Source organism: Balearica regulorum, chromosome 5, assembly GCF_011004875.1.
Source record: "Balearica regulorum gibbericeps isolate bBalReg1 chromosome 5, bBalReg1.pri, whole genome shotgun sequence".
Classification (NCBI taxonomy): domain Eukaryota; kingdom Metazoa; phylum Chordata; class Aves; order Gruiformes; family Gruidae; genus Balearica; species Balearica regulorum.
The window spans coordinates 69,333,779-69,358,678 of record NC_046188.1 but is presented as its reverse complement, the minus strand read 5'-3'; the positions used below and the strand labels follow the sequence as shown (position 1 = coordinate 69,358,678).

The window sequence follows — 24,900 nt, the reverse complement described above, 5'->3', positions numbered from 1 at the left end:
CCCCACACGCGTCCGTGAATGATAGAACCGGCGGGGTGAAAAGGGGACGCTGCCCCTTTAAGAACAGCCCGAAGGGGGGGCGGAGCGAAGCCTTGACGTACCACGAGTAGGCGTGGCCTAACTCTATCCACGCCCCCAATCTCTTCCCTACCTATGCGCATGCGCTTTACCCCTCCGCCTTTCCCGCGGCGAGGTGGGAAGCGGGGTGGGGGGGGGGAGGGAGGAGGAGGAAAAGCGCGTGGGTGACGTCATGCGCGTGCGCCCGCGGCGGCGCATGCGCGGCGGGGCCCGGGGCCTGAGCGGGCCGTACGGAGCCTGCGGGCGGTGGGCGCCGCCGCCGCCGCCATGTTCCGGTATCAGGTGAGCGGGGAGGGGACCCGGAGGAACGAAGGGGCTGGGGTATACGAGGGGCGGGGCGGGGAGGGAGGTGGGGGGGGGGGGGGTGCGCCGGGCCGGTACCGGCCCGGCGCACCCCCCCCCCCCCCCCCCCCCACCTCCCTCCCCCCCCCCCCCCCCTCCGCCGCGACGAGAACGGGGAAAAAAGCGGGTCGGTGTTGGAGATCGGTGTGGCTAAAAGTGGAGAGAAACGTGTACCGGGAAGGTATATAACGGGTTGAGGGTGGGAAAGCGGTGCTGATTTCCGTTCTCGCTTTTCCCAGTCCCTGGAGGACTGCCCCTTGGATGAGGATGAAGATGCTTTCCAGGCCCTGGGGGAGGAAGATGAAGATATCGATCAGTTCAACGATGACACGTTTGGAGCCGGGGCTGTCGGTGAGCGCTCGTGAAAACACACACACACACACACACACACACACCCCCCGCCAAACCCCTCCGTCCCCCGGTACCGTGCGTGTCCCCCCCTCACCGCGTATCCCCCGCAGACGACGACTGGCAGGAAGCGCACGAACGGCTGGCGGAGCTGGAGGATAAACCGGTGACGAGCAGGGAGCAAGATGGACCCGGCGGCGAGGAAGCAGATCTGCTGGGTGAGCCCGAGGACACGCTGGCGGAGCGGCTGACCAGGCTGGTCATCGACAGCGAGCTGGAGGACCCCGCCATCATGCAGGCCGTACAGACCCGGGCCCCCGCGCAGGTCGGGAGCGGGACGAGGGAGGGGAATCGGGGTGGACGCAAGCCCGGCAGCGCCGTGTTGACTCGCCCGTTTGTTTTCCAGCAGCCTGGAGGGTTGAACTCCAGTATCTGGGACAGCACGGCCGTCCTGCGGCGCATCCGGGGGCCGCTTCTCACTCAGGTACGGTGCCGGCACGCGAGCAGCGGCCGTTGTGGTTTCCCGAACGCCCCCGCGGCCGGGAGCGAGTTGTGCCGTACCGCTGGAGGCTCGTCGGTGCTGGGGAGCATCTCCGGATCAGCCTGGGACAGCGGGGCGTTCCGCTCGCCTCCGGCTGGGTCCGGGTGGCTGCCATTTGCCTCGTTCCTCGACCCTCTTAGATATCGCTGCTTGTCCCACCGCACAGGCTGGAGAGCCGGGGCGGGGGGTTATCGCTGATCCCGGTGATGTCTGGGAGACATCGAGGCTCCCATCAGGGTTTGGGAATGTCAGTGCCTCAAGGCAGAGGGTTTTTTTTTGTTGTTGCGGTTTAATTAAGACTCAGGCTTTTAAGTGCGAGCGGAGCGTGCCGCGCGGCCAGCCCTCTCCCGGCTCCGCAGGGCTAAGGAGGGCTGGGAACCCTGTGCGGCGGTGACACCGAGCGTTCCCACGCTGCGCTCGGGCAGCGCCGTCACCGCAAACGGGTGCCTCGGCAGTGACGTGGGCTCCGCAGGGCGGGCCTGGGGGTCCCCAGGAATCCCCGCCGTCGCGTGAGGCTCCTGGGGAAGCGCCGTGGAGGAAGGATGTGGCTGTCGCATCCTGGGAACGTCCCTGGGACACACGTTACCGGTCCTCCCCGTCCCAGTCAGTGATTGTTATCCTGGGGGGAGCTTTCTCTCCCCTTCCTCTCGCAGGAGATGCCGTCGGTGTCCGTGCTGGACTACGCTTTGCCTCAGAGACCCCCTCAGGCTCGAGAGGAAGAGCGAGACCCCTCTGAGCGGGCGCTGCCCCGGCGTTCGTCATCCCCTGTCATCGGGAGCCCCCCCGTGCGGGCTGTCCCCATCGGCACCCCTCCCAAGCAGGCTGCCGTGCCCAACTTCAACCAGCAGGTACGTGTCCGCCCCCCCCCCCACCCAGGGCCCCTCTCGCTGCTCGGAGGGCGCAGGCTGGTCCCCGGGGAGCTGCCGGGGTGACCGTGCTGCTTCCTTCTTCCTAGATCCTCTGTCCGAAGCCTGTCCACATCCGAGCTACCATGCAGCAGCGCTACCCGGCTCCCTACGGCGAGAGGATGTCCCCGAACCAGCTCTGCAACGTCCCGGTACCCGGCCCCCTCTGCCCCCTTCCTTGCGGGTGCTGACTCCAAAGCTCCGTCGCTGGGAGGTCTCCCAGCCTCCCCAGAATCCCCCCCCACGCCCCGTTTCTTTCCTCCCACCTGCAACTCTGGGCCTCGATGGCGCTGGACGTGTCACTGTCACGCACAACCGGGCAGCGGCTTGTCTCTAGATCCCAGCCTGCCTGGGGCACCTCGGGGGCTTCATCTTACGGTGTCACATCTCCCCACCGTCAGCCGTGCCGGGGTTGTGACCGGGATCTCTCTTCCCTTCTCTTTCCCCAGAATTCCTCCCTCCTGGGCCACCCGTTTCCTCACAGCGTCTCTCCCGTCCTCACCCACCTGCAGAGAGCGCAGCTGCTCGGAGGAGCCCAGGTAAAACCTCCTTCGCTCCCCCCCCCTGCGCTTTCCTGGCCCCCACTGCGGGCAGGGTCCTGCCTTTCTCTCCAGGTGACCGCGGGAGCCGGCTCTTTCTGGCCGTCCCAGACGCAGCCGCCCCCCTTTTACCCCCAAATCTCCCCCCGCCCCCGCTGACTCCGGGCGCCTCCTCTGCCCTTCCAGGCGGGCCGAATGTCCCCCAGCCAGTTTGCCCGGGTCTCGGGCCTGGTTGGGAGCCCCCTCCCCTCCGTCAATCCCAAGCTGCTCCAGGGCAGAGTCGGGCAGATGATGTCTCCGGCCAGCGGGTTTCGTGCCTTCTTTGGGGCTCCCCCCGCTCCACCTCCCTCGCAGCCGCAGCACCCGCCGGGCCCCGGATCCCACCTGCAGAGCCTGCGGTAGGTGCCGTCCCTTTCCCAGCCGCCTACCCGCTCTCTGTGGCCGCTTCTGAGTCTTCCCCCTCTCCCCAGGCCCCAGCCCCAGATGTTTCGGCCGGACACAACCCACCTGCACCCCCAGCACCGCCGGCTCCTTCACCAACGGCAACAGCAGAACCGAAAGTGAGTGCCGACCCTGCGCCGGAGCCGGGAGAGGGGCTGCCTGGGGCGGGTTGCATCGCCCCTCCGCTGCGGGGTGGGTGTTGTGCTGCCGGGGCTAGCCTGTGCACTGCTCTCTGTCCCTTCCTGTAGCTCCTGTCTGCTCACGGGTGCCCTTCTTGCCTCCTGCCAGCCAGCACCGGAGCCTCAACGGCTCGGTGGGGGACCGAGGGGGCCACCGGAGCAGCCACCAGGAGCAGATGCGCAAAGACCCCTACGCCAACCTCATGCTGCAGCGGGAAAAGGACTGGGTGTCCAAGATCCAGATGATGCAGCTGCAGAGCACTGATCCCTACCTGGATGATTATTACTACCAGGTACCGGGGAGAGGGAAACGGCTTAACGCTCCCCGAGGGACCGGTGTCTTCCCGTTGGGTGGGAAGGGGATTCCAGTGTTGGGAGCGATGCGACGGGGGGAAGCGTTCCTAGATCCAGTCGTAGGGAACGCGCTGGAGGAGGAAGGCAGAGAGGGATGGGGTGCGAGGGAAGGGGAGAACCGCTTTCCCCTTTTTGGGTGAGATCTCCAGGGGTGAGGAGATGTTGGGGGACATGGATTTGGAGCGCGCGGCTGCGTAGGACGGACGCCTGGCTTGGAAAACGGACCGGGGCTTGCGGGGTGGCTGGGAGTGTGGCTGGGGCGGTCGTCAGCCGTACGGGAGGTGAAACGGGTCCGGTCCACTCGGTGCCGGTTGTCTGGGCTCCGGTGGGAGCTGGCAAGGAGAGGTGCGGACGGCGGATCCGTCTGCTCCGGGGTTGACAGAGGTTTTCCGAGAGCTGTGGGTGAGCTGGTCCCCAGTAGAGGAGAGGAACTGGTTGCGGCCGCAGCTGGGAACATGAGTCAACAAAGCTCTGGCGTTGCGAAAGAGGCGAACGTTGGCCGGGGTGGATGGGAAGAGCGCGTGAACACCGGTGTGGGAGGTCCCGTCCGTCGTGCTGCCCAGCTTGGGCATGGTGGTAACTGGAGGGAAGGATTGGGAGCCGGGGACCTCACAGGGAGAGTGGATTCGTCATTGTTTGGATTGAGAAAGAGAGGGTTGAGGAGGAACCTCGACCTCTGTAATCTCGAGGGATGATAAAGAGGAGGATGCGATTGTTCCCTCGTGCACTGGGGGAAGAACTGTTTTTTTCCGGGGTCTCAACCTCTCCTCTCCCTCCTTCAGAATTACTTCCAGAAGCTGGAAAAGTTGTCAGCAGCAGAGGAAGTCCACGGTGACGGTCCCAAGAAGGAACGCACTAAACTCATCACGCCTCAGGTGGCGAAGCTGGAGCATGCCTACAAGCCAGGTAAGCGTTCCTTTCCCCACGCAGCCTGGGGGGGGGCGGGGGTGTGAGGTGGGGTCGGGCCCGGACTGACTCCCTTTGCTTCCCTTCTCCCTCCTTCCTGCAGTGCAGTTCGAGGGTTCGCTGGGGAAACTCACGGTCTCCAGCGTGAACAATCCCCGGAAGATGATCGACGCGGTGGTGACCTCCCGCGGCGAGGATGACGTGAGTTCCGACCCTGCCTCCCTTCCGACGCGGCCCTGCGGCTGGCACGCGGGCTGCCCGCAGCCCTGACTCCTCATCCCTCCCCGGCAGGAGACGAAGGAGAAGCAGGTTCGAGACAAGAGGCGCCAGACCCTTGTCACGATCGAGAAGGTGAGTTTTAGGGGGACCACCGCGGCCCTCGGAGGTCTGGGGCGAGGGAAGGGCCAGGGAGACCGCGACACAGTACCGATGAATTCCTCCGGACATCCGACCGGGGACAAACCAGCGCTCTGTGGTAGCCGAGGTCCTGCCTGTGGGAGAGGGGGTGGCCCTGGAGCAGAAAGGCTGGGGCCAGGAACCGGCCGTACCTTCACCCTGCCCCAAACCAGCCCGGACGGGCTTTGCAGGGTCTGTCACGGACCCGTAGCCGTAAGGCAGTAACACCTCGGCGCTCCGTCCGCTCTCGCGCTGGCTCCGAAGGATCCGGGCCAGGAGACGCGGTTCCTGTAGCACCAAAGGAGACGGGAGGGTCCTGGATCTCTGCGGATCCCGTAGCAGATCCCTGCGCCCTGCTGTGATCGCCGTCTCTCCCGCAGACGTACAGCCTCCTCCTGGACGTGGAGGACTACGAGAGACGCTACCTCCTGAGCCTGGAAGGCGAGCGGCCGGCCCTGATGGGCGAGAGGAAGCAGAAGATCTGTGATATGTATGACAATCTGAGGGGGAAGGCGCCCGGGCAGGAGAGGTGAGCAGGGGTGGTGTCTGCGACTCGGTCGCTCTCAGGAGCTCAAACAGTCCGTGGGCGCTTGCAGCTGCTGACGCTGGTTTCCAGGGACCCAGAGAAGGGTTAAATTAACTCTTCCAGGGGTGTGTTGGGAACTGGGGGCTGAAATACCCTTTATTTTTTTCCTTTTCCTTGTTTTTTGGGTTTTTTTTTTGCCATTTTCCCCTCCCCGTGTGATCGCTCGCTGTGGTTATGATCCTATAACAACTTCCATCCCAGCAGCTCGGTCGGGTGTTGCGAATAGCGTGTGTCCGCCCGGAGCTCCGTACCCTGGCACATCCCTGGGTGCCTGTTTTTTCAGTCTGTCACCTCTTGCCTGACCTGTAACCTCCGCTGCGCAGCTGGGCAAGGAAAGGTCACGATTTCAGTGACTCCGCGTGTCCCGGGGCGCTCCCAGCCGAGGTTCAGCACCTTTTTCTCCTCCTCGACAGGCCGAGCGATGACCACTTCATGCAGATCATGTGCATCCGGAAAGGGAAACGTCTCGTTGCCCGGATCCTCCCCTTCTTGTCACCCGAGCAAGCGGCCGACGTACTCATGGCGACGGCCAGAAACCTGCCCTTCCTCATCAAGAAGGATGCTCAGGACGAGGTGAGGTTCCAGGGACCCCGGGGGGGTTCTCCTCACTCGCTGTGAGGCAGGGAACCGGAGCCGGATCTCCTCTCCTGTGCGGGGAAGACGGCAAATGACATCGTGGGTCTTAATGACGGTCGTTTCTGCCTCCCCGGAGAGGCTGCCGGAGGTCTGGGGAGGCTGCAGGAGCCGTGAGCTCCTGGCACGGTGCAGCCCAGCTTCGCCGGGAAGGAAGCGGGGAGGGGTTTTGATAAACGGTGCCTTTGTTTAACGAGCCGGGCACTTGGCCGAGCGCTTGTCTGAAGGGCTGCGTCTCTGACTCATCGGGCGACAACGGGGAGACTCCGTCTTCCAGAGACGGAGAGCGGAGGCCAGCGCCTCCTGAGGGACGCGCTCTCAGCTGTCCTCTGCGATCGTGTTTTTTAGATAGGCCACACAAATAGAAGCATCCGCAAAATAACTCCTCTCTCCGCAGGTGCTGCCCTGCCTGTTGAGGCCCTTCTCGCACGTTCTCTACCACCTTCCCTTGGGGACGGTCACCAGCCTTGTGCAGCAGCTAACGAACCTACCTCAGAGCGCGACCGCGTCGGCGCCCACCAACCTGCACCTCGCTGCTGTGCTCCAAAACAAGGTGCTCCCCTGCTCCCCTCTCCTTCGCTCTGCTGCCCCCCGGCACGGGTGGGACCATCTCATCCCTCCCGCCCCGGCAATTCCTGATGTCTCGGTGTAAATTGGGAAAGCGAGGAGTTCTCCGGCAGCCTGCCGGCGCTGGGTGGCAAAGCTGGATGCGGTCGTGGTGCAGGAACGACACGGGAATCGCAGGCTGCCAGCTCCTGTGGTGTTCTCCCCTTCCCTTGCTGATTAACGAGGGGGTTTGACAGATTAATTAGCCGGCTGGGCTGGGACTCCGCTGCAGTCTGACAGCCTGCTCCCTCGTCTGTCCCGCTGGGCCGCAGATCCCCGCGGGAGGGCCGCTTCTCTGCGGTGGGTTCGTGAAAACGTCCCTCTGAGCTGGGCAGGGAGTTTTGTGTCGCTCGCGCAGCCATCCACAACGCCTGCCGTGACCCGGGCCCATAAACAGCCGCCGCCTCCTCTTCCTCAGGGGGCTGCAAGAGCAGCCGGGAATCTTCCCGGTCCGTGGGAGGATTGGGAGGCAGAGGTGATTCTCGGAGGGGAAGAGCGGTGGGAGGAAAACTCGCTGTGCCCCGCTGCAGGGATTTCCTCGCCAGGCACGGCAGCCCCCGGGAAGCCAGCGGTGGCTTGTGACGACACCGACAGGACATCTCCTCCCCGACACCCTTCCTCTGTCTCTCTCCGCAGTTCGGCCTGTCCCTGCTGTACTTGATCTTGAGCCGCGGGGAGGAATTGCAGAGCTCGGACGCCAACACGGAGCTAATGCAGGACAACCAGTGGTGAGCGCCCGTCCTCGGCCGTGGCTCGGGGGAGAGGCGGCAATGCCCGTTCAGGGGGGTCGGACGCTGCGCCGTGCAGGGTCTGAAGGAACTCGGGAGGCAGAATCGATGAAGAAAGAGGCTTAATTACGGTCTCTCAGCAGCAGCACCGGAAACAGCCACGGTGCTGAAGGAAAGAGAGAAAGGCAGGCCCGAGGCAGAGGGAGAAGGCGGTAGATATGGCTTGGGACGTGCCGAGGTCCCTCAGAGGTGCAGGGAAGCCGTCACGCCTCAGCCGAGCAGCCGTAGCGCTTTTAGCCCGAGCAGATACGAGATTGCCGAGTCTCGCTTAGCCCGTGGCACGAGGTGCGTGATACGGCGTTAACCGCTGTCCCCCGCCCCGGGGGCTCGAATCGTCCCCGCGAGCTCCTGCGCCCACGGCACATCGCCGCGTTACGAGCGCCGGAGGGGGGGAGAGAAGGCCGGTCCTCGGTGGGCCCCGCAGAGCAGCCAGGGCGTCTCGGCGCAGGGGGCACGGCGAGGCTGTCGAGCGCAGGCAGGACCCTGCAGGGACGTGGCACCGTAGCCCGGGGTTCCCCGGAGGGGAGTTGGAGAGTCCCTGGCTCCCCGAGCACGTGACAGCTCTCACCTTTCCTTTCTCCCGTGCTCCTCTCCGGCAGGACGGAGCTGATGCTCGTGGCAACCCGGGAGCTCCTGCGGATCCCTCAGGCGGCTTTGGCCAAACCGGTGTCCACCCCCTCGAACCTGATCTCCCTCTTCTCTCGCTACGTCGACCAGCAGAAGCTGAACCTGCTGGAGACGAAATTGCAGTAAGCGCCAACCCTTTTCTCCCACCTCGGCCTGGCCGTGTCCTACGAAGGGACCGGGAAAGGGGGAAACCGGAGGGGAGTCCTCTGACCCCTCCGCCGTTGTTCCCCGGTACCAGCTTAGTGCACGGGATCCGGTAGGAGGGCTCCTCGCTGGCACCGGAGTGTTCCCAGAGGAAAGAAGGATGGATGGATGGATGGATGGAGGGCAGGCGGTTCCTTCCCCCCTGCACACCCCCCCGCCCCGACACCCAGCCTGGCAGGAAGCACGACTCCCACCCGTGATCCTGGCTGGGGGGGGGGGGGGGGGGGCTCTTTTGGCTGCTCCCCGCCCTCCCCCACAAAATGCTGCATCTGCCTCCTGCGCCTGAACCCCCCCCCAGCCCCCTCTGCTCCCCCCACAACGGCTGCTGCTTCTCCCCCCCCACACCCACACACGCACACACTACTGAGGAAGGCGAGCGCCCCACCGGCCCCGGAAAGGGGGGGCTGCAGGGCTGGGAGAAACCCCCCTGCTTCATTTATGGGGTGGCAGGGTGCCCCTTCCTCCCCCCCCGGGTCCTTCCCCAGCCCCCATCAAGCACTGAGGTCCGGTCCCTACCCTTCCCCGGCCGTACACACGAGCGTGAGCGCACGTGCACACAGTTTTTGGGGGTTTTTTTTGAATTTTTTTTTGCACACTCGCCTTGTCTTCCCGCCAGTCGGCTCCTTTCCTCGCCTGCGCCCCCACCTTCTGCTCCCCAGCAGCTCCGTGCTCTGCCCTCCCAATAATCCAGGGGGATTCTGCTATCCCGCTCCTCGGGAATGCGGTGGGGTTGGAATTTTACCTTTTCTTTTTTTTTTTTTTTTTTTTTTTTTGGCTTTTTAAAAAAACAAAACCCAACCCCCCAGAGATTTGCACATGTAGGTATTTTACAACCAGTAACTCCTCCCTGGCATTAACCGGCTCCGCTCCCCAGCCCCCCCACTTCCCTCCGCCTGATCAAGTGGAAAGTTCATTTATTATTATTTTTTTTTTTCTTTGTGCTTCCCTCCCCCCCAGGTGGTTTTTTTTTTTGTTGGTTTTTTTTTTTTTTTTTGATTTCTGGTTAATGAAAATAAAGTTTCTAAATTTACATTTTTATAGGGTATTGTAAATAAAGATGAATTGTATACTGCCGGGAGTGTGGCCTCTCCTTCTCTGAGGGGGACGGGGCACAGGGAGCACCCATGGGTGCCCCGCCGGGGCCCGGGCCCAGCCCGAGGCCTTGAGGCGCTGGAGCGGCGGCCGCTCCACCGGTCAAAGGTCAGAGGTCACCGCCCCCCTCCCCCCCCCATGGCAGAGTAATGTCTCGGCCAATGGCGGCTCGAGCAGTGGGAGGACCCGCCCCCGCTGCCCGTCGTGGGATGAGTCACCGCTCCGCCGCGCGTGCCCTGACGTCTCCTCCGCTCATTGGCGCGCCGCGGGGACGGACGGACCAAAGGACCGGTGAGAAGGCGCGGAGGGGGGGGGGCGCGCAGCCTCACGGCCTTCGGCGCAAGCGCGCTAGCAGCCAATGGGCCCGCAGGTACCGCCCAGCGCTGGCATCGGCACCAATCCGCTCGTCGGGGCGGTGAGCACGGAGATCGCCGCCGCCAATGGGACGCGGTCGGGGGGGCGGGGCGGGTGACGCCAGCGGGGCGGGGAGACGGGGGGGGCGGTGGCGGCGGCGATGGCGGAGCTGCGCTCGGTGGCCGCGGGCCCCGGCCCGGCGGTGGCGGCAGCAGCGCTGCCCGGTCCTATGGCCCTGCCCGCGGCGTCCGGTGCTGCCCCCGCCCTACCTTCACCGGCAGCGGGTGGTGGGACGGGCCCGGGGGCGGGCGCGGCAACGGCGGCAACGGCGGCGGCGGCGGCGGGGGGTGGCGGCGGTTCCGGAACGGGCGGTGCCGGGTCCGGTTCGGCGCGTGAGGGCTGGCTCTTCAAATGGACCAACTACATCAAGGGCTACCAGCGCCGCTGGTTCGTGCTCAGCAACGGTCTCCTCAGCTACTACCGGTACGTACCGGGGACCCGCCCCGGTTCCGCCGCCCCCGGCGGGCCCCGCTGCCCCTCGCCCCCTCCCTGCGCCGCGGGGGGGGGGGGCTCCGCCGTGACCTTGGGCCCGGCCCGTTGTCCCCACCGCGAAGCCGCGGAGAGGGGGGGCGGGATGTGTGCGTGGTGTCCCCCCTCCCCCAGCCCCAAACCGGGGAGGCCTCGGTGTCGCCGCCGGTACCGGCTGGGGAGGGGAAGGGCTGGCACCGCCCTGGCACCGGGGCTGTTTGCGGGAGGGGGGTTTCCCTGCCCGCTCCCCCCCCCCCCCCCCTCCCCCCGGCCGGGTCTCGGTGTCTCACCGAGCGGCCCCTCCCGGGGGGGCACCGAGGGCTGCCCGCCCCCCCCGCGCCGTGACCCTGATCCCAGGCGGGGGGAACCGGGCTGGCGGCTCGGTAGGGGCGGGGGGCAGCGGCGTTACCAGCCCCCTCCGCACTGTGCTACCGCCTGGTCCCCGAGGGGACACCTGAGCCGGGCTGTGGGGGCCCTGGCCCTCCCCGGCCCTCCGTTATTCCTGGGGGAACCGGAGCCCGCAGGCAGCTGCCAGCTCCAGTTACAGCCTCGCGGGCGGGGGGGAGGCCCCGGGGCCGGGCTGGGGGTGTCCCAGGCAGCTCCCTCACCCGGCAAGCCCGGGCCCGGTGACGTGGAAGGGGTGTGCCAGGCTGGCACGGCCTCGAACCGCGCCGGAGACTTCACCCTCCTCCCGGGCCGGAGGCACCGAGGGGAGCACGGTGGACCCCGAGGCCGCTGCTGAGCCCTGTCTGGACCCGGGGTGGGGACCACGGCCCCCTCCCCACGTTCTTCCCCCAAAGCGGTGCTGCCAGTCTCCGTCCCATTCTGGCAACGGCGGTGAAACCCCACGCCGGCTGCTTGGCAAAACCGCTGGGGGCTGGAGCCGGTGCCCTATTAATAGCCCTGCCTGCGGTGGGGGGGGGGAATGCCAGGCCCCCTCCACAGTTCCCCCCCCCCCCCCCCCCCCCCCCGCCTCCCCGAGGTCTCGGCTCCCCTCGGGACTATGGGGCACCTCCAGCCCCCTGACCGCAGTCCTCTCCCACCTCCCTGTGGCGCAGATCCAAGGCGGAGATGCGTCACACCTGCCGCGGCACCATCAACCTGGCTACGGCCAACATCACCGTGGAGGATTCCTGTAACTTCATCATCTCCAACGGCGGAGCCCAGACCTACCACCTGAAGGCCAGCTCGGAGGTGGAGCGGCAGCGCTGGGTCACCGCGCTGGAGCTGGCCAAGGCCAAAGCCGTGAAGATGCTGGAGGAATCAGGTAGGACCCTCGCGCCGGGGTGCCATCGCGGCCACCGTGTGAGCCGGTGTGTGTCCCCCCAGCCCCCTGCTTACGCCTGTGTGGGTCCCGCTCTGTGGGCCCAGGGGCTGTTTTGCCCCCACGTTCCCTCCCGTTCCCAAGGCCCCTTTGCTCGTCGTCAAACGCAACCTGCCTTTCCCCGTCCCTCTCCCCTGCCCGGTTGGGGTGCTGTGCAGGGACAGCGGTGCGGCACGTGGCCCGGGGTGCTGGCAGCTGCTCCCCGAGCGGGGTTTGGATGCCAGGTGCCTGCTGCGGCCGTGCCAGCGCGGAGCCGGCTTCCTTGCCGCCCGGCTTCGGCTTGAGGAGCCACCAGGAGCCTTGGCACACGCTTTCTCACTAGCGTGACCGCTCGTGTGCCAGGAGATCGGCCATCTGCTCCGAGCTGCCGCTCCCTGCCGCGCTCTGTGGCCGTGGTATCGCTGTTCAGGATGCTGTAGCGGTGGCCAGGAGCACCCCGTGCGTGGCTCCCAGCCCTCAGGGATTTGGGGGGCCCTCCTGCTGTGCCTGTCCCAGCAGCTTCGCGGGGCCACGCTAAGTTTCCCTTCCCGCTGGCAGATGACTCTGGCGACGAGTCGGTGTCGCAGACGGACAAGACGGAGCTGCAGAGCACGCTGCGCACCCTGTCCAGCAAGGTGGAGGATCTGAGCACCTGCAACGACCTCATCGCCAAGCACGGCACGGCCCTGCAACGTTCCCTCAGCGAGCTGGAGACCCTCCGGCTGCCGGCCGAGAGCACCGAGAAAATCAAGCAGGTGAACGAGCGAGCCACCCTCTTCCGCATCACCTCCAACGCCATGATCAACGTGAGTCCCGTGGGGCAGGGCAGGGCAGGGGGGTCCCGCGGGGGGGCGGGCTGTGACCCCCTCACGCAGACCGTGCGCTAACGGGGCACCGTTTCCCCGCAGGCCTGCCGGGATTTTCTGATGCTGGCCCAGACCCACAGCAAGAAATGGCAGAAATCGCTGCAGCACGAACGGGACCAGCGTATCCGGCTGGAGGAGACGTTGGAGCAGCTGGCCAAGCAGCACAACCACCTGGAAAGGGCCTTCCGTGGCGCCACCGTCCTGCCCGCTGGCACGTCCGGCACCGGCGGCTCCGCCAAAGGTACCGCTGGGCGGCTGGGAGCCCCTGCGCCACGTGTTGGGGGCCGGTTGTGGGTGAAAGCGAGCGGCAGCGGCGCGAGACCGAGCCGATGGCGCGGGACAGGGATAGGGGAAGCTGACAGCGCCATGCCCGGGGTAACCCCCGGCTGCTTCCAGCCCCTTCCCTGAGGCGGGCTCAGCTTCCTTCACGTCGCTGACCCCAGCGATCGCTCTGTCCAGTCTCTCCTGCGCATCCTTGCTCTACCCCCCCCCGGCTCCTCCTGAGCTTTGTTCTGGCCCCCCTCGGCGCAGCAGGGGTGGTGTGTGGCTCCTCGCCTGGCTTGGGGCGATGGGGGGACCCTCCGGTGTCCCACTGGGGGAAATTGGGATAAATCTTGAACTCACTGCCTCAGCTGCCCCGTGTTTCCCCCCCCCACCCCCAGATCCGTGCTGCCCTGCGAAAGGAGACCTGAGCGATGAGGATGATGACAACGAGTTCTTTGACGCCCCGGAGATCATCGCCATGCCAGAGAACATGGGCCACAAGTGAGTGTTGGGGCGTGGGGCTGCCCCCTCCCACCCCACGCCCCACTCAGGACTGACTGTCCCCTCTCCTTCCCCCCCCCCCCCCCCCCACCAGACGCACCGGCAGCAACATCAGCGGCACCAGCAGCGACATCAGCCTGGATGAGCAGGTACGACGGGAGGGTTTTCTGCCGGCGGCGTGCGCCGTGGAGGGACAGGGCTGGCGGGGTGCCCCGGTTCCCGTGGAGGAGGGTCACAGCCCCCCTTATCTCACCCCCCAGTACAAGCACCAGGTAGAAGACACCAAGAAGGAGAAGAGAACCCACATCCCCTACAAACCCAACTACAGCCTCAACCTCTGGAGCATCATGAAGAACTGCATCGGGAAGGAGTTGTCCAAGATCCCCATGCCGGTGAGCGGGGATGCAGCCTGGCGGGTGGGCGCCCCGGGTGGTGCCCCCCCCCCCCCTTCTTACCTCTCTCTCCCCTACAGGTGAACTTCAACGAACCCCTGTCCATGCTGCAGCGCCTGACGGAGGACCTGGAGTACCACGACCTGCTCGACCGGGCGGCCAAATGCGAGAGTTCGCTGGAGCAGTTGTGTTACGTGGCCGCCTTCACCGTCTCGTCCTACTCCACCACCGTCTTCCGCACCAGCAAGCCCTTCAACCCCCTCCTGGGGGAAACTTTTGAGCTGGATCGCCTGGAGGAGAACGGTTACCGCTCCCTCTGCGAGCAGGTATCGCCGATCCTGCTCCTCCAGGCCCACCGACCCGCTCGGGGAGGCGGCCGGCGCTGACTTGTCCCCTCTCCCGGCCAGGTGAGCCACCACCCGCCGGCCGCTGCCCACCACGCCGATTCCAAGCACGGTTGGACGCTTCGCCAGGAAATTAAAATCACCAGCAAGTTTCGGGGCAAATATCTCTCCATCATGCCTCTGGGTGAGCTCCGCAGTGCCAGGCGTGGAGGGCGGGAGGGAGGATATCTGCGCTGCGCGTGGGAACGGGGCAGGTTTGGGATCACCGGAGTTTCCGTGGGCCAGGTAGGCCGGGGGATTGTTCCCAGCACGCCTTCCCCCCTCAGGTACCATCCACTGCGTCTTCCACTCTTCCGGCAACCATTACACGTGGAAAAAAGTCACCACCACCGTGCACAACATCATCGTGGGCAAACTCTGGATAGATCAGGTGGGATGAAACCCCGGTGACGGGGACTCACCGGGAACCGTTTGTGCCGGTCCTGTACAGAGGCGTGGAACCCCCGCCGTGCCTCAGTTTCCCCTGCCGCTGCGGAAAGGGCCGTGGGCCGGATCTGACCGTTTCCTCCTTCCCTCCGCAGTCGGGTGAAATCGAGATCGTTAATCACAAGACGGGCGATAAGTGCAACCTCAAGTTCGTTCCTTACAGCTACTTCTCGCGGGACGTGGCGAGGAAGGTAGGGGCGCGGGGAGGCTGGGAGGGCGGCGTGCGGTTCACTGGGGTGCCCCTGGCTCCCGGGTGTCCTGATTCAGGCTGTCCCCTGTCCCGGCAGGTCACCGGGGAGGTGACAGACCCCACGGGAAAGGTGCATTTTGTCCTGCTGGGTACCTGGGATGAGAAGATGGACTGCTACAAGGTGACGCTGGGCGCCGGGGATAACGGAGCGGAGGGGCGGCAGAGAGCCCACGAGGCCGAGGAGAGCCGGGTGCTGCTGTGGAAGAGGAACCCGCTCCCGTGAGTAGGGGACACGAGGTGTCCCAAAATCCGAGGGGGAAGGTGTGAATCCCACCGGTGGAGGGGCTGAGTGTCCGTCCCTTTCCCCCCGGCCTAGGAAGTACGCGGAGAACATGTACTACTTTTCGGAGCTGGCGTTGACGCTCAACGCGCCGGAGAGCGGCACGGCACCCACGGACAGCCGCCAGCGCCCCGACCAACGCCTGATGGAAAACGGCCGCTGGGACGAAGCCAACGCCGAGAAGCAGCGGCTGGAGGAAAAACAACGCATCTCCCGCAAGAGACGCGAGGCCGAAGCTGCAAAGGCCACCGAGGACGGTAAGGAAGCGGCCCGACGGCCACCGCCCCGCTCCCTCCCTGGCCCTGCGGCCCTCACCCCCCTCTCCCTGCGCCCCCCCAGGTACCCCCTGCGACCCGTACAAGCCGCTTTGGTTCGAGCGCAAGAAAGACCCCGTCACCCAGGAGCTGGCACACGTCTACAAGGGTGGTTACTGGGAGAGCAAAGAGAAGCAGGACTGGACCTTGTGCCCGGACATTTTCTGAGCCGGTGGGGAGGAGCGGCGAGGGGGACGCGCGCGCACACACACACACACGCGCGTGTGAATGAAGGCCAGCCGGCTCGCCAGGAGAACCACTACACCGAGTCGGCACCGTTCGGCGCTTGCCGCAGCCCCGTCTTGTCTGTCCGTCTGTCTTAACCGCCCCCCCGTCTGTCCCTACGCGTTGCCGCGAGCGCCGGCCGCGCTCGCCTGCCGGGGTTGCCTTAGCCGATCGGCGCTGACCTTGATGCCGGGGGGGCGGGGGGGAGTGGGAGCCAGCACGGCCCCCCCCCACCCCGGGCCCGCTCGGGGTCCCCCCATTATCCCACACGTTATCACGGCCACAGCCCCCTCCCTGCTGCAGGAGAGACAGTGCTCTGGGCAGCCCCCCCCGGGGATGGGGGTACAGGGGGGCCCCCCCGGGGTGGGTGGGTGGGCACTCAGTGTGGCCCCCCGGGGAGGGCAGGGGCCAGCTCTGCCCCGGGCGGTGGGCACAGCGGGGCGAGCCCGAGGCTGGCCTTGGTCTCTTCCCCCCCCCCCCCCACCTTTCCTTCTCCCCATTTTCATTTCCCCTTTGCCCCCCGGGAATTGGGGTGCGGGGTGGGGGGGGGCAGGCTCTGCCCTGCAGCCTGTTCTATAGGTGTATATTATATATATGTAGAGACTGGGGTTCCATTCTCCTCCTGCCCCCGGCTCTGCAGTGCCCCAGAGGAGTGGGCGCTCAGCACCCCCCGGGTGTCCCCCGGCCCCCCCTGGGGTGTCCCCCGGCCACGGGGTTCCCCCTCGAGGTGCCTTCCCCGTAGGTTTAGGACAAGGGGGGGGAGGTCCTGGGTTTTGGGGGGAGGGGTGGGTCTCCCCCCTGCATCCCCAAACACTACAGGGGCCGGGAGCTGTGCTGTGGGGGGAGGCTGTGGGGGTCTCTGCACTCCAAAACCTGAAAAGTGGGGGTGTATGATGCCTTTTTTTTCTTTTTTTTTTTTTTTTTTTTCTTCCAGGAAAACAACTAAATTAAAATCTGTGAATGCCCCAGCCTGTTTGTGCCTGCTTTTGGGGGGGGTGGGAGTGGCGGAGGGTGGTGTGTCTGATCCTGGGGGGACCCTCTGCTCCCTGGGACCCTTTTGGGGGGAGCTGAGTGCTCACCCCATCCCTGCAGGCGTCCTGCACCCCAAAAAGGGGGGTGGCACCGCCCGAGCAGGGACTTGAACCCTGGACCCTCAGATTAAAAGTCTGATGCTCTGCCGACTGAGCTACCCGGGCAGCTCCTGGGGGGGGGGATGCCGGGGGGGGCACACGCTCCCCAGCCTTCCTCCTCCTCCTCCTCCTCCTCCTCCTGGATGTGCCAGCACTGTGGGGTTACCGTGGCCCCCACCCCCTGTTCCAGGTGCCACCTTGGCCCACCCCTCACACTGGGGGACACGGCTCCTTGTCCCCAACCCCTGGGTCCTGCTCTGGGAGGCTCTGTGTCCCCCCAACACCTCCCGTGCTGCCCCCCCCAAATGCCCCTCGGGCACTTCACACACACCCACACACACCCCCTGCGAGAAAAGGGACCCACGGGTGGCCAGAAGTGGGGTCAAACCCACGGGGACACTTGTCCACGGAGGTTTAACTACAAGAGGTGACCCCATAACTTTTGGGGCTGACCCTGCACCCCTTGGGACTTATCTCACACACACCCCCCCCACCCGTGCTGGCCCACGGGGGTTTGTCCTGGGGGTCCCCGTGTGTGTGTGTGTGTCCCCCAGCAAAAGCAGCGACTCTGGTGGGACTCGAACCCACAACCTTTGAATTGCCGCCCCCGTTAGAAGTCCAACGCGCTCTCCCTTGCGCCACAGAGCCACCCCCGGCCCCCCCCCACGGACAGGGGCACCCCACGGACACGGGCACCCCCCGGTGGTCCCGGGACCCGGCCCCAGGCTGGGCTCAGCCCTGGGCTGAGCGTGGTGGGGACCAGAGGGGAGGGGTGTGGGGGTGTCCCCCTGTGTGCCCCCCCCCCCCCCCCGGGGTCCCCCCTGCTGGATTTGGGGGGGCTGGGGGCTCCCCCCGGCCGGCTCCATGGTGTAGGGGTGATCACGTCTGCTTTACACGCAGAAGGTCCTGGGTTCGAGCCCCAGTGGAGCCACCCCAACGCCCTGACGTGGCTTTTTGGGGACACCCCCCCCCACCTTTTTGTACCAGGGGGTGTACCCACGCGGGTCACCCAGTCGCGGGTGGGGACCCCCCCCCCCCGAGGGGGGCACATCCACGGGTGGGGGGGTCCCGAGGGGGTGACACGGTGACACGGGTTGGGGGGAGCAGGGCACGGCCGTGTCCGTGTCCCCCCCCACCTCCGTGGGCCCCAGCCCTGCCTGTCCCCACGGCACGTGGGCCCCCCCCCCGCGTGCTGATTGGCCAGCTGGCGCGGGAGACGTGTGCTTATTGGCCAGCACGTTTCTCTCTGCTGATTGGTTGAGTCTATGCCTTCCCTCATGCTGATTGGACAGTTCGTTTGGGCAAACGTCACCGAGGGTTGCTATTCTCCCCGTTCATTGGTGTGTGCTGATTGGCCAGCCGGTTTGGGGATGCTGATTGGTCGGCTGGCTGCAGCAAGTCAGATCACCCAGCCAATGGCAGAGCGCGGGTTGGCAGCCGGTGCCCTGCCCTGCCTGCACCCCCCGAGCCCTGCCTGTACCCCTTGAGCCCTGCCTGCACCCCCGAGCCCTGCCTGCACCCCCGAGCCCTGCCTGTACCCCCCGAGCCCTGCCTGTACCCCTTGAGCCCTGCCTGCACCCCTGAGCCCTGCCTGTACCCCCCGAGCCCTGCCTGTACCTCCTGAGCCCTGCCTGTACCCCCGAGCCCTGCCTGTACCCCCCGAGCCCTGCCTGTACCTCCTGAGCCCTGCCTGCACCCCCCGAGCCCTGCCTGTACCCCCCGAGCCCTGCCTGTACCCCTTGAGCCCTGCCTGCACCCCTGAGCCCTGCCTGTACCCCCGAGCCCTGCCTGTACCTCCTGAGCCCTGCCTGCACCCCCCGAGCCCTGCCTGTACCTCCTGAGCCCTGCCTGCACCCCCGAGCCCTGCCTGCAGCCCCTGAGCCCTGCCTGTACCCCTTGAGTCCTGCCTGCCTGTACCCGCTGAGCCCTGCCTGCACCCCTTGAACCCTGCCTGCAGCCGCTGAGCCCTGCCTGCACCCCCTGAGCCCTGCCTGTACCCGCTGAGCCCTGCCTGTCCCTCAGTGGGCTCCCCTAGGCACTGCATGCCTGCAGGAGTGCAGAGCACCCTGCCTGCACCCTGCCCGCACCCTACGCGACCTGCTGCACCCTGCCCGCACCCTGCCCATGTCCTGCCTGCACCCTACATGCAACCTGCAGTCCCCCCGTCCCCCAGGCACTGCCTGTGCCCCCCCTCACCCCGCAGGCAGAGCCACCCCACGTTCCCCCCCCGCAGCCCCTCCCAGCCACCACAGACACTTTCCTCCGGCGCTGACCAAGGGGGTTTATTGGGGTCCCCCAGCCCTCCCCCCCCGGCTCCGCCGCCACCCCTGGGGGGTCTTGGGGTTGGGGGCGGGGTTGGGGGTGTCTCGTGTCTGCAGCTGCGGGCTCAGCTCCAGCTGTTCACTCTGAACCCTAATGCTGGCAGAGAGGTTGGGCCGGTTGGTGGGGGGTCCCCTCCTGGGGGGGGGTCCCTTCCCGCTTCAAGGTGTCGTTACCGGGATGACAGCATCATAACGAACTCTGCGGGGCGAGGGAGGAGGGCGTGAGGGGACCCGGAGCTGAGCCACCCCTCGCAGCCATGTGCCGTAGGTATGGGGGGGCTGCACGGAAAGCGGGGGGGGGGGCCCTCACCATCGAAATCCACGTGCCCGTCCCCGTTGAGGTCCACGTCCTGCAGGATCTCGTCCACCTCCTGCGCCTTCAGCTGCTCCCCCAGCAGCGCCGCGATGGCCTCCCGCATCTCCGCGCTGCTGATCTCCCCGTCCCCGTTCACATCGAACTGTGGCGCCCGCAGGTTGGGGGTCACCCTCCCCACCGGCCCCACCGCCCTCCATCCAGGCCCATGGTCACCTCCTGGTCTTCCTGTGGTCACCCCCATGGTCACTGTCTCCCCATGGTCATGGTCTCCCCAAGGTCATTGTCCCCTCCGTGCCTCTGGCCACCTCCATGGTCAACGTCCCTCCACAGTCATGGTCACCCCATGATCTTCCTTCCCATGGTCATTGTCCCCTCCATGAGTGCGATCACCACCACGGTCATTGTCCCCACCATGGTCTTTCCGGTGTTGCTGTCCCCTCCGTGCCTGTGGTCACCCCCATGGTCATGGTCACCCCATGGTCCTCCCATGGTCATCATCCCCTCCATGAGTGTGATCACCACCGTGGTCACCGTTCCCCAGTGGTTATGGTCTCCTCCTCGTCTCCCTGTGGTCGCTGTCCCTGCCATGCCTGTGGTCACCCCCACGGTCACCATCCCTCCATAGTCATGGTCACCCCATGCTCTTCCCATGGTCATCGTCCCCGCCATGCCTGTGGTCACCCCCATGGTCATTGTCCCCACCATGGCCTTTCCAAGGCTGCTGTCCCCTCCATGCCTGTGGTCACCCTCACGGCTGTGGTGTCCCCCCCCCATGGCGGTGGCCGTACCTCACGGAAGGCGATCTTGAGCTCCCTCACGCCCACCATATGGGCCGTCTCCTCCCGCAACTTCGGCCCCATCATCTGCACAAAGTCCTCGAAGTCCACGCGGCCACCCACTGCACGCGGGAAAGGGACAACCTCAGCGCCCCACGCCCCGTCCCCTGCCCCTCCGGCCCCCTCCCCAGCCCCACGGCAGCCAGCCCCACGCTCACTCCTCATCTTGATGTGCTGGGAGATCTCGATGAGCTCCATCTCGGTGGGCATGTACCCCAGGGTGCGCATGCAGGCGCCCAGGTCCTTGTAGCTGATGTACCCGTCCTGGTCCGTGTCGAACTCCTTGAAGGCGTCCAGCAGCTCTGCCAGCACACGCGGGCACGCGCCGGCACACGGACACCATCAGGCGTGGGGGGGGGGGGGTCCCCCAGGCACCGCGCCACCCCAGAGCAGGTCCCTCCCTGGATGCGGTGCTGTGGCACGTGTCCCCCTGGCACTGCACCCCATGGCAGACCCCTCCGTGTCCCCCTGGCACTGCACCCCATGGCAGACCCCTCCATGGCACGTGTCCCCCTGGCACTGCACCCCATGGCAGACCCCTCCATGACCACGTGCCCCCCCGTCCCCACGGCCCACCCCAGCCCCCCGTGCCCCCCCAGATCCCCCCTGCTCACCATCCAGCTCCTCTGGTGACAGCTCCCGCTCCTGGGACGAGCACACGTGGGGTGGGGGCAGAATCAGACCCGGCTCAGCCCCAATTCCCCCCCACCCCCCCCCCCACCCCCCCCAAGCAAACCGTGGTGTCACCTTCGTTAAGCGTGGGCCAAAATTAACTCCGGCGGGAGGGATTAGAGGGATTGGAGGCAAAGCCCTGCCCTGCCCCATGCCTGCACCCCCAGCCCGCCCTGCCCTGGCCCCCCCCAACCCCCCTCTCCCACCACCCACCCCGGGGCTGCCCCAGCCTGGGACCCCCCAGGCTCCGAATGGGATTTGCCTAGCACCCATGGGTGCTGCTGAGGGTGCTTCATACTCCTGGAGTTGAGGTGGGGGGGGGGGCAGCACGTGTGTCCCCCGAGGAGGACTGCCGCCTCGGCTCCCCCTTCCCAGGCTGTCCCCCTGGGTGTCCCCCCCATCCCCAGCACCCCGCAGGGTCCCCAACACCACCCCCAGTGCTCCGTGTCCCCTCCATCCCCAGGGTCCCGGAGTGCCCCTGACCCTGTCCCTGTGCCCCCCGTGTCCCCTCCATCCCCGGGGTCCTGGGGCATCCCTGACCCTGTCCCTGTGCGCCCCGTGTCCCCTCCATCCCCGGGGTCCTGGGGCATCCCTGACCCTGTCCCTGTGCCCCCCGTGTCCCCTCCATCCCCGGGGTCCTGGGGCATCCCTGACCCTGTCCCTGTGCCCCCCGTGTCCCCTCCATCCCCGGGGTCCTGGGGCATCCCTGACCCTGTCCCTGTGCCCCCCGTGTCCCCTCCATCCCCGGGGTCCTGGGGCATCCCTGACCCTGTCCCTGTGCCCCCCGTGTCCCCTCCATCCCCGGTGCCCCCGCCCGGCTGTCCCCACCTTGCCGAAGACAGTGTTGAGGAAGGGGGAGTAGGTCTTGGCGGCAGCGGCGTGGGGGTCCCCGGGGCCCTTCTTGCTGTTCTTCTGCCCGTGGCTGCTGTGCCGGGACTCGGAGCCGGGGCTCTTGGTACCCGGGGTGCCGCCGTCTTCGGGGGCTTTGGGGGTTTTCTCACCCGCCTCCCCACCTTTCCCCTTGCCCGGGGCCTCCGTGTCCTTGGGGGTCCCCTTGTCCCCCCGGGTGCGTGGCATGGGGCCGTGGCCGGGTGGGCAGGCAGGGAGCGGGGAGCGGGACCCCGGGGGCAGCCGAGCCTGAAGGAGGAGGCAGGGAAATCCTCTTACGCCCCGACGTGTCCCCCCCCCCGACACCCCCCCCCCCCCACGGGCTCACTGCACCAGGGCAGGGCAAAGCCAATTAGCGGTGATTAACGACAGGAAACAGCCACCGGCCACCGCCACTCTTCCACGGCCTGGCGTGGGGCAGAGCCACGCGGCCACGGCACCCCCGGATACCGGCTGGGTCCCCGGCGACGTCCCGGGGTCACCCTACGAGTCCTTGCGCCGGCACCCACCCACATCCCCGACACCGGCACCCCACGGCCACCACCCGTGTCCCCAGCCCAGACACCCATCCCCAGCACGGGGCCCTGTCCCCCACCCCCCCAGCAGAGCCGTGACAACCGTGGGTGCCATGGCGGGTGGGGGCCCCCGGCCCCCCCGTGTCCCCGCGATACCATCGGCCCGGCTCAGCAGCAGCAGGAAGCCGGCGCGTGACGGGGCGATGCCATCGGGGAGATGCCATCGCGGGGACACCGGCCCCCCGCACGTACCCACCGGCATGGCCGCGGCTGCACCCCTGCCCGGGGGAACTCCCCGCTGCCCTGGGACCCCCAACCCGCTGCCCCACGGGGGGCCAGCACCGGGTGGCCGCTGGTGAGAAGGGGGTGTCCTGCCCCACGGCTGCCCCCCCCCCTCGCCCCACGCCACCATTGCTGAGCAGCGATAGCGGGATCGCTTCCGCTCTGCCTGCAACGGCTGCCCTGCCCGATCACGGGCAGCAGGCAGCGGGGTCCCCCTGCCCACCCCTACGCCAGGTGGGGAAACTGAGGCAGGGCTGAGGCCAGGCCCCAGGGTCTCTCCCCCCCCAGAGCTCCCCGCAGGCACAGAATCAGTGCTGGGGGGTGTGTGAGAGATTTTGGGGGGTCACTGCCCCCCCGAATGGATGGATAGTGGGCAGAGCTTCAAAAGTGCAGCCCCTCCCACCCGCTCGCACATATAGGGCACCCCACAACCAGGTGCCCCCCACCCACCACCTCCAACCGAGCTCTCCCAACGATTTAAGGTAGGTCCTACACTATTTACTGCCCTGGACCCCCAGGGCAGGGGGTGGTGGGGTATCCCGGGGCTCAGCCGGGGCACGATGGACTTGGGGGGGCACAGGGTGGCACAGCCGGTGGGGGACAGGGATGCCGCAAGCCACGGGGGGCACGGGGGGGGGTACCCCAAAATGAGGGCAGGGCAGGAGAAAGCCAGGCTGCGGTGGGTGAGGGAGCTCCGGGGGGGTCACGGTGCGGTGCTGCAGGACGGGGTGACACGGGAGGGGGTGACGTGGGACGGGGTGACACTGGAAGGGGCGACACTGGAAGGGGTGACACCCCTTCCCGCAACGCTGAACCGCCCGCGCTGCCTGCAGTGCCGGAGCCCGGGCGATGGAGCCGTCGAACGTCACATCGCCCCCCACCCTGTCCCTGCCGCCCCCCGGCACCCTGCCGTGGGACGGGCAGCTGCTGGTGGCCTGCGCGGCCGTGGGGCTCCCTGCCAACGCCTTCACCCTCTGGCTGACGGGCTGGCGCCTGCGGTGCCGGGGACTGGCCACCTTCATCCTCAGCCTGGCCGCCTCTGACTTCCTCTTCCTCGCCAACTCGGTCCTGCAGATCTGGTCGGTGGCCCACGGTCACCAGTGGGTGCTGGGCACCCCCTTGTGCCGCCTCCACCAGTTCCTCTACGGTTTGGGCTACTACAGCGGGCTCTTCTTGTTGGCAACCATCAGCCTGGACCGTTGCCTGCTGGTAGCCACCCCGCTCTGGTACCGATGTCGGCGACCGGCCCGTTTACCGGTGGCGTTGTGCGCGGGCGCCTGGTTGGTGGCGGGCTGTTGCAGCGTGCCGGACGCGGCGGTGTCGTCGGCCGAAGAGCTGCTGCCCGGCGTGGCGGTGTGCCGTAGCGAGAGGGGGAGCTGGGAAGTGCCGATGCGCTGGCTGGAGGTGGTGGTGGAGGGGCTGCTGCCCTTCGGCGTGGTGGTGGCTTGCCACGGCACCGCCCTGGTGCTGGCCCGGTGCCGGCACGCTCAAGGCGGCCGCCCGCCCACCCGTTTCCAGCGCATCGTGGCGGCCACGCTGAGCGCCTACGTGGTGCTGCATCTGCCCTTCCAGGTCACCCAGCTGCTGCAGCTGGTGGCCCCCAGCCGCTCCGGCCACCTGCTCTACCTGCTGGGGCTGGCCTTCAACCTCGGCAGCTGCCTCAACCCCTGCCTGTACCTGCTGCTCGGCTCCCGCGCCTGCCACCGCCTCGCACGCCTGCCGCGGGCCGTCCTCGCCCGCGTGTCACCCGCCACCGTCACCCCCGTGCCACCCGCCGCCACCGTGCCACCCGCTGCCACCACCATCCCTGTGCCACTCACCACCGTCACCCCCGTGCCACCCACTGCCACCATCCCCGTGCCACCCGCTGCCACCACCACCCCCGTGCCACTCACCACCACCACCCCCGTGCCACCCGCTGCCACCACCCCCGTGCCACTCACCACCGTCACCCCCGTGCCACCCACGACCCCCGTGCCACCCACGACCCCCGTGCCACCCACGACCCCCGTGCCACCTGCTCCCGCAGGGTCCCCACGTGCAGCTCCGTGACCCCCCATCCCCGTCCCCACCCGTCCCGGCTGTGGGGTGGCACACAGGGCTGGGTGTGCCCCCCCGTGTCCCCGCTGTGCCCCCGTTTGAGGAGGTCCCCACGCGTGGGCCGAGCACCGTGCACACCCACGCAGGCAGGGGGTCAGTGGGGCACGGCCACCCACGGGCACACAGCGTGGGGCAGGATGGGCTCAGTGGATGCCCACGGGGTGACCA

At 67.2% G+C, this 24,900-nt stretch overlaps 4 protein-coding genes and 3 non-coding genes across 8 annotated transcripts; 4 read left to right on the top strand and 3 right to left on the bottom strand.

Moving 5' to 3' along the window:
* Positions 1-232: 232 nt before the first annotated feature.
* PATL1 (PAT1 homolog 1, processing body mRNA decay factor) lies at positions 233-9,237 on the top strand. 2 transcript variants are annotated; one of them, XM_075755475.1, is made up of 19 exons: positions 233-360; positions 660-771; positions 882-1,093; positions 1,178-1,252; positions 1,963-2,157; positions 2,265-2,366; positions 2,664-2,753; positions 2,940-3,151; positions 3,224-3,313; positions 3,483-3,666; positions 4,510-4,633; positions 4,737-4,834; positions 4,925-4,984; positions 5,410-5,558; positions 6,029-6,188; positions 6,646-6,801; positions 7,491-7,582; positions 8,242-8,391; positions 8,508-9,237. In XM_075755475.1, the coding sequence occupies exons 1-19, from the start codon at positions 346-348 to the stop codon at positions 8,527-8,529; spliced, it is 2,298 nt and encodes a 765-aa protein (XP_075611590.1). In that variant the 5' UTR covers positions 233-345; the 3' UTR covers positions 8,530-9,237. The 2 variants fall into 2 exon arrangements, with proteins under 2 accessions (XP_075611590.1, XP_075611589.1); XM_075755474.1 differs by having other exon boundaries at positions 1,175-1,252.
* Positions 9,238-10,069: 832 nt separating this feature from the next.
* On the top strand, positions 10,070-16,640 carry OSBP (oxysterol binding protein). Its single transcript, XM_075755472.1, has 14 exons — positions 10,070-10,402; positions 11,506-11,714; positions 12,309-12,556; positions 12,659-12,857; positions 13,279-13,381; positions 13,476-13,530; positions 13,642-13,773; positions 13,854-14,099; positions 14,181-14,301; positions 14,444-14,547; positions 14,699-14,794; positions 14,891-15,072; positions 15,170-15,390; positions 15,473-16,640. Exons 1-14 carry the CDS (start codon positions 10,080-10,082, stop codon positions 15,613-15,615), a joined length of 2,382 nt encoding a protein of 793 aa, XP_075611587.1. The 5' UTR covers positions 10,070-10,079; the 3' UTR covers positions 15,616-16,640.
* A 155-nt stretch (positions 16,641-16,795) lies between these two features.
* Positions 16,796-16,868, bottom strand: TRNAK-UUU (transfer RNA lysine (anticodon UUU)). Its single transcript has one exon. It is a non-coding gene; the product is annotated as a tRNA-Lys (tRNA).
* Positions 16,869-17,365: 497 nt separating this feature from the next.
* Positions 17,366-17,450, bottom strand: TRNAR-UCU (transfer RNA arginine (anticodon UCU)). Its single transcript is given in 2 exon segments — positions 17,366-17,401; positions 17,414-17,450. It is a non-coding gene; the product is annotated as a tRNA-Arg (tRNA).
* A 210-nt stretch (positions 17,451-17,660) lies between these two features.
* TRNAV-UAC (transfer RNA valine (anticodon UAC)) lies at positions 17,661-17,733 on the top strand. The gene has a single exon. It is a non-coding gene; the product is annotated as a tRNA-Val (tRNA).
* A 1,404-nt stretch (positions 17,734-19,137) lies between these two features.
* Positions 19,138-22,102, bottom strand: CABP4 (calcium binding protein 4). The gene is made up of 6 exons (XM_075755483.1): positions 21,776-22,102; positions 20,890-20,920; positions 20,434-20,577; positions 20,228-20,337; positions 19,434-19,581; positions 19,138-19,322 (listed from the first exon to the last, which is right to left on the bottom strand). Exons 1-6 carry the CDS (start codon positions 22,022-22,024, stop codon positions 19,294-19,296), a joined length of 711 nt encoding a protein of 236 aa, XP_075611598.1. The 5' UTR covers positions 22,025-22,102; the 3' UTR covers positions 19,138-19,293.
* Positions 22,103-23,469: 1,367 nt separating this feature from the next.
* On the top strand, positions 23,470-24,776 carry GPR152 (G protein-coupled receptor 152). Its single transcript, XM_075755477.1, has one exon. The coding sequence runs from the start codon at positions 23,482-23,484 to the stop codon at positions 24,682-24,684; it is 1,203 nt and encodes a 400-aa protein (XP_075611592.1). The 5' UTR covers positions 23,470-23,481; the 3' UTR covers positions 24,685-24,776.
* The last annotated feature ends 124 nt before the right edge of the window (positions 24,777-24,900 follow it).